The sequence below is a fragment of the Fukomys damarensis genome, unplaced genomic scaffold (assembly GCF_012274545.1).
Source record: "Fukomys damarensis isolate Sample0158 unplaced genomic scaffold, DMR_v1.0_HiC HiC_scaffold_20, whole genome shotgun sequence".
In the NCBI taxonomy this organism is placed as follows: Eukaryota; Metazoa; Chordata; class Mammalia; order Rodentia; family Bathyergidae; genus Fukomys; species Fukomys damarensis.
Window position 1 is genome coordinate 21,151,965 of NW_022900932.1, and position 10,466 is coordinate 21,162,430.

General features: G+C 40.6%; 1 protein-coding gene and 1 pseudogene across 1 annotated transcript in view; both read right to left on the bottom strand.

The window, feature by feature from the left end:
- Nucleotides 1-10,466, bottom strand: part of Supv3l1 (Suv3 like RNA helicase) — a 29,555-nt gene that overhangs the window by 15,149 nt on the left and 3,940 nt on the right. The window contains exons 2-6 of the mRNA XM_010605925.3: nucleotides 8,628-8,705; nucleotides 8,144-8,251; nucleotides 6,934-7,048; nucleotides 5,133-5,301; nucleotides 3,162-3,273 (exon numbers count right to left, since the gene is read on the bottom strand). Coding sequence (XP_010604227.1) covers nucleotides 3,162-3,273; nucleotides 5,133-5,301; nucleotides 6,934-7,048; nucleotides 8,144-8,251; nucleotides 8,628-8,705 — 582 coding nt within the window. The remainder of the gene's footprint in view (nucleotides 1-3,161; nucleotides 3,274-5,132; nucleotides 5,302-6,933; nucleotides 7,049-8,143; nucleotides 8,252-8,627; nucleotides 8,706-10,466) is intronic.
- Nucleotides 38-2,598, bottom strand: LOC104849468 (annotated as a pseudogene).

Here is a 10,466-nt window from a genome sequence, read left to right on the forward strand (position 1 = left end):
AAAAAGGAAAACAAAAACAAAAAACCATATGCTTGGTTAAGGGCTAAAGTTACCCAAGCAGCCAAAAATAAAATAAAATATCCAAATTATTAGCATTAATTTAATACAATTATAACTTCAATAGTCACTTTGTCATTGACAATGTTTGCCTGAGCACAGGGGTGAGTAAGCGCCCCAGGGCTGGTAGTGGAAGCGGCTGCTGCAAGCCAGCACCAGCTCCTCCCCATCTGCACTGCCAGCTCCCGCCTGTGCATTGCCCGTATGTTCTGCACGTGTATTTTAAAAATCTTTCCCACCACACAAACATCTCTATTAAGCAGCTAACAGGAAAGAACAACAACAAAAGCTCAACAAGCCAACTGCTCTCTCTGTGGGATATGATTATTTCCCTTGTGCCTTAAGTATTCAACATAAGAAAAGGAAAACAACAATTTCTTTTGCATATTCCTGAAACATACAAGCTGAGTTTACTGGTTCAGATGAACTGTGAACACTTCTGTGCCTACTTCCAGGCATCATCATCTGATGTCTCACCACTACTTGTTTCCGTGTCTGAATCCTCAAACTCTGCTTTACAAGTGTTTCTCCTAGGGGAGAAGAGGCTCAAACTGTGGCTCTGCAAGAAGCCATTCTTTCCAAAGCCGTTTCTTCTCAGCTGCTTTGTCTTCATGTGAACTCTCTGAGCTCATCCTCCGTAAGTGGAAGGCAATTCTCATCATTTTCAGGATATTCCTGCCATCCCATTGCTTTCAATAACCTGTGCTCTGCTTCCAGAGAATGTGAGAGGACCTCCCCTTCTTCCACAATGGGGAGAGAGAGACCATTCTGAAGACAGCTTTCTCCCCATTTTCCTTTGGTTTGGGTGTACTGTTGTCCCCCAAATCCTCCAGCTTGTCACAGTCTCTGCTCTCAGAGAAGTCTCCATTCTGGTCATCCTTCAGAGTCTCCAGGAACTCACTCTTCCTGTCAGTGGTTCAGTGTGTCAACTTGGTCAGACAAGAGGAGCTGATCTCAATTGGAGGGGTAGTGCTGGAGGGACTCTCTTTGGGAGAGCTTAGAACTGTACCACCAGCCAGTATCACTGGTTTGGTAACAGAGATTGGATTGGTAAAGGCAGACTCCCGGCTAGAGGAATGGGATCCTGATTTGTGTTCCATTCTGTTAGCTTTCCATGCACTGGGCTTGGAAGGAGGTGGTGCAGGCTTAGGAACCAAGTTCATATAGATACTTGGAACCATGGTTGATGATTTATTTCCATTTGCATGGTGAGATCCTGCTGAGGTGAATGCAGCAGAGAAGGCAACAGCAGGATCTTTGGAAACTTTTTTGATTACTAGCATCTTGTAAGGTTGGTTGGCACTAGGAGGGTTTTCCCACACTTCAGCAGGGGTTCCAATAGGTCTGCATGACTGATTGTGTTTGCCAGCTTCTGGATTTAAAGGAGGAAAGTCTTCCTCTTCAAACTGCAATTTTTCCACCTTGTCCTTTTTTTCCTTCCCTAACCTCTGTAGGTGGCTTTTCCTGAAAGGCACAGCCTTTTCAGGAGTGGAAGCTGCCATTCCAGCGTCGATGGGTCCCTGAGCCACCTCCACTACGCTGGCTCATGCCATCATGACCCCTAGAAGAGCTGTGCCAACCAGATAAATTCCCTGTGATTCCAGCATATGTTCCCTTAGAGACACCAGAGTCCACAGAATCATGGCGGAACAGGGAGGGCTGGTGCCAGGAATCTCCTATAGTTCATAAAGGTCCATTGTTAAAAAAGCCATCAGAGGAATTGCATCTATAATGGTTTACTCCAAATCTACCTTCTCCTTGGGGTAGGTGGTCTCCGTGTTTTTCAAATGTTGTTGTAGGTGACTTAGCTCACTATGGCGTTGAGAAATTTAGCCAAGCAGGAACAAAGTCATGCTGCGCCATTTAGGTCCAGTGTCTCTTTTCAGCAAGGGGAGGCATCCAACCTCATGGCCAGGATCCAAGAGTGTAACCTTTGTGGTCCTGTTTTCCGAACTCACTGCGTTACCAGATGGATCACCAGAGAGATTTTCTTGTTAAAAGGGAGCTTAAATAACCTGGCCAGCAGTACACCTTGTAATGAAGCACAAAGAAGCCCGGCTCCTTGTGGCTCACTTTCTTATTCACTTCAATTGCTCATTCTCCACTACCTAGTTCCAAACACGTTTCCAAAAGGGGGGAGGGGCAATGGAAGGGGGAAGGGGAACATAAAAAGTATTTGTTACATTTAAAAAGAGGGTTAAGGGGAAAAAGCTATGTCTATGTTCACCTTATTCAACTTCCTTGAGTAACAGCACTATAATGTTGCTTAAATAGGTGATACATGGACATTTGCACAGTGAGGGCAAACACTGTTCATAAACAGGTCATAGAAAGACAGGTAGCTCAACGTGCAGGTAAATAATGATATCAAGGTGATCGAAAACATTGAAACAATCAAAAAATCTTCAGAGCAGTCAACTCCAGTGGTAAACCCACCACATGACAAAGCCCTCAAAACACAAATCTCATTATTTTTACACAACTGTTAAAAACAGTGTGCAGCTACATGTGTATGTAATTATCTTAACCTTCAAAATCTAAGGACCTAAGAAAACTTGCTTTAAAAAAAGAACCACTCAGGAATTTGATAAACTTTTTTCCTCTACAGAACAGCAGCTTTCTGGGGAAATTTCTTGGTATATAGCTCTTAAATACATGTTCTATTTCTTTGGTCTTCACTATTTATAAATGTAGCAAATTAAAACAAGTAGAAAGACAGGGAGTGAGGGGTAGTCAAGGAGAAAGACAGTTCCAAAATGAAGTTTTCTTTGCTTCGGTTTTCAGTATTTCACTTTTCTTCTCCTTTCCAAAACCTGAATTGAGCCACTGGAAGGTGGTACTCTTCTACTGCTTTGGTGGAGAAGGAACTTAATGTTTTGGATCCATTTTCATCTTTATTCAATTATTAAAAAGGCTACACGAATCTACCAATCAGGCAGCGGCAGGGCTACAATCAAGGATGAGAAGCGGCGTCTAGGGACCCGTTCCCAGCTTCTCAGCCAGGTAGAGGTGACCTGTTCTAGATTTTTTAATGCTTTCTAATAATAAAAAACATGTATTTTAAAATAAAAACTACCAAATCATTTTAAAAGGCATATACATACAAGGAGTCGTAACACTGCACATCTCAACAGTACAAGAAATGTGGTCAGCCTGTTTCCCACTCGGCTCAACTGTCACACGTTCTTCACCTGTCACTAAGTCACATGGCACACCCTGGAATGACAAAAAGAAACCTTGACTTAGTTCTGTTTGGAAAACAACAGGTGAGTTCAAGATCAGCCTAGACTACACAGAGTCCCAGGCTAGCCTGGACTACACAACAAAGCCTTAACTGTAAAAAAGAGAGAGGAGTGGGGAGGGAGAGAGAAAGAGATTCAGACAAAGAAAATAGCAAAAATAAATTTTGGATTTTAATATCATATTCTCTCCATTATTATCAAATGTATTTAATAGCTGAAATAAAATACTCCCAATTTTCCCCCTTTTTATAAGAAATAGAGCTACTCTTTTATATAACATAAACAGAATAACATTAAATCAGCTAAACCCTCAGGAAACAGAATGTATGCTTCTAGTAATTTCACTTTTAAACTTTGTGTTTCTATACTATTAGAGTTATTAAATGAACACAAACTGTTTCTATATGCAAGAAGAACACTATTGAGCTGGGGATTTAGCTCAGTAGTTCCACCACCTGCTTTGCAAGCGCAAGGTCCTGAATTCAATCCCTGGTACCAAAAAAAGAAAAAAGAAAAAAAGAACACTATTAAGTGAAATTCATTCCCTGAGAAGGACCAACATCACTGCCGGGATATATTAGGGTGATCAACCATCCCAGCTTGCTGAAGACTGAGGGGTTCCCCAGAATAAAACACTTTTGGTATTAAATCTGGGAAAGTCCAAGCAAACTGGAATGGTGACATTCTACAGGACTGTATCGAATCATGAAGGAGTATCAGTCACATTCACACTGAGCAACAATTTACCACACTAATGACCTCTAGTCTTTCAAAATGTAAAGGTTATAAAAGACGCAGGCCAAAAAATTATTCCAGATCAATGCAATCTACAGAAATGACAAATACAGTGTAAGACTTTGCACAGGATCCTGGAGGAACATAGGAATAATATATTGTCATTAGACAACTGACAAAATTTAAGTTTCTACTGTATACTAATAATATTCTAGCGGGCTGGGGATTTAGTTCAGTGGTTCCACCGCCTGCCCCCCAAGCACAAGGACCCAAGTTCTATCCCTGATACCAAACTAAGTAAATAAATAATATTCTAGCAATAGTAAATATCCTGCTTTAAGAACTGGGGTGTAGTGATACATGCTTTTAATCCCAGCTATTCAAGAGGCTGAGGTGGGAGAACTGAAAACTTGAGGCCAGACTGGGCAACATAGCAATACCCCACCTCAGATAAATAAATATCCTGTTTCAGGTTTTAGGTAAATAACCTATGGTTATGTTTGGGGAAAAAAAGTCCTAAGCAAGGCATGGTGACGCATGCTTGCAAATCCAGTAATTAGAAGGCTGAGGCAGGAGAATCGCAAATTGGAGGCCAACCTAGGCAACTTAGATCTTGTCTCAAAATAAAATTTTAAAAATGAGCTGAGGCGGTAGATCAGCGTTCCTTAGGTTATAATTCCCAATTACATTCCCCCCAACACAAAAAAAATAAATAAAACAAACTAGGGCCTAATGGAGTTCAGTAGTGCATTTAAAGCTATTTGCATGCTATTCTCTGTATTTCATTACACATGTGAAGCATTCTGTAATATTTTATTCCATTCTTTCTAAAGTGTACATTTTAGTACCTTTGAAATCAGGCTGCAACTTAAGCACTGTTGGCCTCTCAGAGTTCAGTTGGCAGCATCTTTTTCTTTCTTAATTGTACATGTAACAATGGAACCTCTTACAAGTCACAGTTTCTTAGGTGCACAGAAATAAGGTAATTTTTTTGTTAACAGTAAATTACTACATATGTCTTTTCCCCAGGTCCACCTTCACTCTCAAAAAAGAAAACAAGGGAAAAAAAGAAGAGGAAATACTTGGTAATATACTAACAGCAGCATTACTCTTTTCGAAGATCTCATGTGCCAGTAATTTTAAAGGACCACAGTACACTCCAGATTTTGCTGAAAAGTATTTCTGTATTGCATGATAAGTTTTTCCACTGTTTGTGGGGCCTGAGTGAAATATTATCTTCCGCTGTATAGCTCTGGCTTCTGGGTACCTAAAACGTTAAGTGGTAAATAGCTTAGTTCCATCAACCTCAAAATCCATCCTGGCAAAGATATCAATGGGGGTCCAAATTAAATACCCTCTTAACAGTCACACAATAGTCTACACCCAGTTTCACATCCACATTAAAATAATTACTGATTTCCAAGAATGACATTAACTAACTAGCAGGCAGAAAATTCAAAATGCAAATTAATTTCTTGGATATTTCCCCAATTATACAAACTCTTTTCTTCAGGAATTACTAAAAACAAGTTTAAACTGCTCTACAAATCCATTCATATCGTTCTCACAGCTCTAAACATTTGACCTTAGGGCTGGGGATTTGGATCCATGGGGCCGCTGCCTGCCTCTCAAGTGCAATGTCCTGAGTTTGATCCCCAGTACCAAAAAAAAAGCCCCCAAAATATTTTACCTTAAAAACAAGTATTTCAGGCCTCTGAATTTCAATATATACAAGTTTAATTGAGTCTTCTGCTTCTAGTTATGATGGACCAACAGATAAGGAGTGGACTTGCCCTCCCCCAGTCAGCAAGTGCAAAACTGAGCAAGATACATGCAGCAATTCTTTGGGGCCATGGACAACAGGCAGTGCAGGACTGTAACCCCTAAAAGAAGGGAATGCTGAACATGGGAGCTACTCGCCCCAGTAGGGCACAGGAGGTGGAACCCAAGCAAAGCACAACAGTCCCACTGAACAAAGCAGCAGAGATCAAGCTCAGAGTTGATGGAGTGGCTGGAATTTGAAGGGTAGTGTGGAAGAGCAGAAAGAGTGCAGGGCAGGGGAGCCCTGAAGTCTGTGTGGGTTCCCTGTGGGCCCTTGACCAAAGGTGGGCTGAGTATGTAGAAGGGGAGAACCAGCAAGGCCCACAAGACAGCAGACCACAAGAGATCAGCAGAGTCTCAAAGAGTCCTCAAAGTGCTAGGAGATGCTGCTACTCTAGCTTTGGGGGAAAAAGCTTGTTAACACCCAGGCATTCAGCTGAGACACCAGGAAGGCTACAGCTCAGACCTAAAGACAAAACCCTAAAGTAGGGAAACTTCAGATCTGCCCCAATAAAACCTAAATCCAAACTTAATCAGAAACAGGGAGAGATACCAGAAAACTGCAGAAAGAATTAACTACCTGTTTTTTCAGGGAAAATAACACAAACCAAACTTCTTATCTTATGGCTTCTATCTAGATGTCCCCCTAAAGCCTCATGGGCTCATAGGTAGGGCTTTTGGGAGGTTGCGGGATCATGGGTGTGTGACACTGGACTCTGCTTATGGGTTTATAGCTGGGTGTGACATTGGGAGGGGGTAGGTCTCTATGGGTGTGGCCTAGAAGTATATATCCTTCCTACTCCCTTGATGTCTCACTGCTTCCTGCTTGCCATGCCATAAACTATCTCCCCTGCCATGCTGCCCTGCCTTGGAGCCAGCTGACAATGGACTGAAACCTCTATAACCTAAAATAAACCCTTCCTCCTTTAAATTGTAGGTGTTAGGTATTATGTCTCATCAACAAAAGTAACTAAGACACCCTATCATCTGTCATCTGGCAAACAATAAAATACATAGTAATCAATAGTATCCCAAAACTAGAAACTGAAAATTTCAAATCCACAAAGAAGAGACTAACCAGTTAGGTGGTATTCTTAAGTCACTAATTTTACGTAGATCATCTTTACATTCCAACACAGGAAATATCTGTTTGGCATGTCTCAAGAAAAATGGAAATAAATCATCCACATGAGCTGGAAAATAAAACACTGCATTAACATGTGCAATCTAAAGGTTATCCAAACTCAACTCAAGGAAAAACAAAACTGAATACCAACCTCTGCTACTTTTCTGGTGCAAACAGGCAAAGATTAGCATTGGTAAAAGTGAAGCTATAAAGAATGAATCTATATGCACACATTTAAGTGAAGGCCTACAGTTACATGAAAAGAGATGGAGTTGTAATCTTTTAAAACTTTGGGAGCTGAGGATCAAATCCAGGGCCTTATGTGTATTAATTACACCTTCTACCAATCCATACACCCCCCAGCTGGGTACAAAGACCACAGAGAAACAAATATGAAAGTGAAGTGATTCTCAGCAAGAATCCTCCACACCTTAGTGGCTCTGAGTGGGGTGCATCCCATCTGCTCTGTATCCATGTTCTTCCTCAGTGTCCCGCACAAGGCAAAGGTCTAAGAGTTAAACACACTGAAAAATTACAACCAAAGACAAACTGCCTGCGGGAATGAAACGATGATGTTCTTCCTTTTTTTCTTATATAACAAGAACTTTATTCTGATGTAAAGGAGAATGAAACCTATGACAGAAACAGAATCTCACATGCACCAATTCTGTCACATGAGAGCTCGTTTCACCTGGCCTATATTAACATTCAGTAGAAAGCATATGATGACTGAACAAGGCCCAGTCTGTTTGTTGGTTTGTGTTTTCATGGTTTTTTGCTTTGTTTTTGTTTTTGTGTGTGTGTACCGGGGATTGAACTTGGGACCTTGTGCTCCTGAGGCAGGCAGCAGAACCACTGAGCTCAATCCCTGGCCCTGTTTTTGTGTTTTGATGGTCTCGATATATAACCCAGGCTAGCCTCCCATACAGGCACACACTACCACCATCCAGGAAGGCCCCCATCTAAGGCATATGTGTGACTTACTAAATTTGTGAGGAATCCAATGCAAAAGCAAAATGATCTAGAAGGCTTCCCATGAGAGTGGGCAATTATTTACAGGGGATTTTACCAGGATGTATTCTAAAACAAATAAGCTCTGCTGGAGAAGTAAGAAAAAGAAAATATATTCAACAGAATTTTTTTTAATTGTCTAAATACTTGCCTGCACTGAAGCAAATATCATTCAAAATAATGTGAATGTCCACATCCAGGGAATGAGATTGCATAATATAATTTCTAAAGCTGATGAAAGCTTGGTGGAAGAGACGAGCTGTGGAAAACACAAAAGCAAAACACATTTAATTTCTGGTTCCCATTTTAAAAGCACATATAAAAACCATAACAAACTCAATGCATTTTTTTACTATTATTATGGTAGTAATTCAGGACAGACAGATTATTGAGATTGGAGCTCAGACTGAACTCCCAGCACAACACCCAGGAAGGCTGAACTTGCACAGACCCTCTCTGCGCAGTCTGCCTCACCAGTTAGTCCTGTCAGCCTCCTGCCAAGAAGCAGAAGGCAGAGACTCACCTCTGGGCCACAACTGCGTATGTATCTCCAGGCCACAAGGTGCCAAATGATACTGACAAAGCTGTAACTCTTAAGAGTTAACACAGTTCTAGAAAGATGTTGTCAGTCTTACCATCCAGTCCATAATCAGCACCCAGTTTCTGAATTTCTTTCCTCTTATAAAACTTATCTAAGATCTTCTTTACTTCATCTAAAAGAAAGATATAAAAATGTAACATGCTTCCTACTTTAGAAAAATGTCCACAAAGCAAATGAAACTTGAAGTCATAACCCTAAAGATGTCCTCCCATATACACTGCAAAAACCTGGACGTTTAGTTGATCCCTCTTTGTGCATTAGCGTGAGACGAAGTGTCTAGGAAATAATAAAGTCAAATAATATGATAATCTTGATACACTGCAGAGGAATAGACAAGGCGCAACAGACTGAGCCAGCCTCCAGCTTTTATCAGGCCACTTTTAGATATTACGATGTTTTGTGTACTTTATACCCATTCTGTACATCAGTGAGCAGCTAGAACACCCAGAAACAAAACCAGTAAGCAAGGACCAGATCATCATGTGTTTATGAAATAAAAAGATTTTTGCTTTGAAGATGATGGTTTTAAGGAGACAAAGTACTCTATTTTGTTCTAGACAGTGTAACTCAGGTCAGTGGAGGCGAGAGAAACAGATTTCAGCAGAATTTATTCAAGAGCTTCCTATAATGAGAATAGTACACAAGCAAGAATCAGATGGCTATATTTCAAGAGGTAAAGCAGTAAAATCTCTGTGCTACAGGAAAAACTGAATTAGAAGCCTACTGAGTTGACATGCCACTATGAATTGATAATTTTATAGGTGAAAATATTTTAAATTAATCAAGCTAAGATCACACTATTGTTGTACATGTTAAAATATTACTGCTATCATTCAGTAAAGACAAACACATGACCAGCCACACACACACTGCATTTCTGAGAAGAGGCCAAAACTGAGGATGCAGTCCTTGGTCGTGAAATATAAAAAGCCAAATAGGCTGTATTTCTTACCTATCAACCACATTTTCATGCAGCCACAACACATTCAGCCATCACCTAAGAAATTAAGCAAGAAGAGCCGGGGATTTAGCTCAGCAGTTCAGTGGCCTGGTTGCAAGCACAAGGACACGAGTTCAATCCCCAGCACCAAAAAAACAGAAAAGAAAAAGAAATTAAGCAAGAACAAAGCAGCCCACTAACAGAAATTTGTTTTAAATAATGACATTTCAAAATTGCTAGTTTAACCCAGCTTGAACCACAGGTGGTTCATGCACGACTGTCTCCTTGGGCAGCTTGTAACACCCAATGGGCCCATCCTATGCTGCCAAATGGGACAATCACACATATACCACCAGAAGTTCAGAGCCGCCTGGCAGTGAGACAAACAAACTGCAGTCCCATCATGAATATTTTAACCATTACATCTGCACAGCAAGCGCATTATACCCACCCCTTTGGTATTTCTGGGTTTCTATCACTTTGTATTTAGTAAGGGTAACAGTTTCTTTGATCAATGGTATGAAAATCAGAGACAAAAGATTTTGCAAATGCAATTGCTTAAGAAAATTCCGCTGACCTATAAACTCAATACAGACTAAAGACAAATCACATTTATTTAGAATTAACTTATTTTCTCTAATATGCCCACGTTATGTAAGAACCATGCTACTTTACTCAATTTAAGTGCTTAAAAAATGTGAGGTTGGGCTGGGGATTTGGCTCAGTGGTTCTGTTGCCTGTCTGGCAAGCACAAGGTCCTGAGTTCAATCCCTGGTACCAAAAAAAAAAAAACTGAGGTTTCAGGCACATGTGGTACCACACACCTGCAATCCCAACAGTAGCGAGGATGAGGCAAAAATGATTATAAGTTCAAGGACATCCTGAGCTACATAGTAAGACCCTAGTTCAAAAAAAAAAAAAAAACCCAAAAAA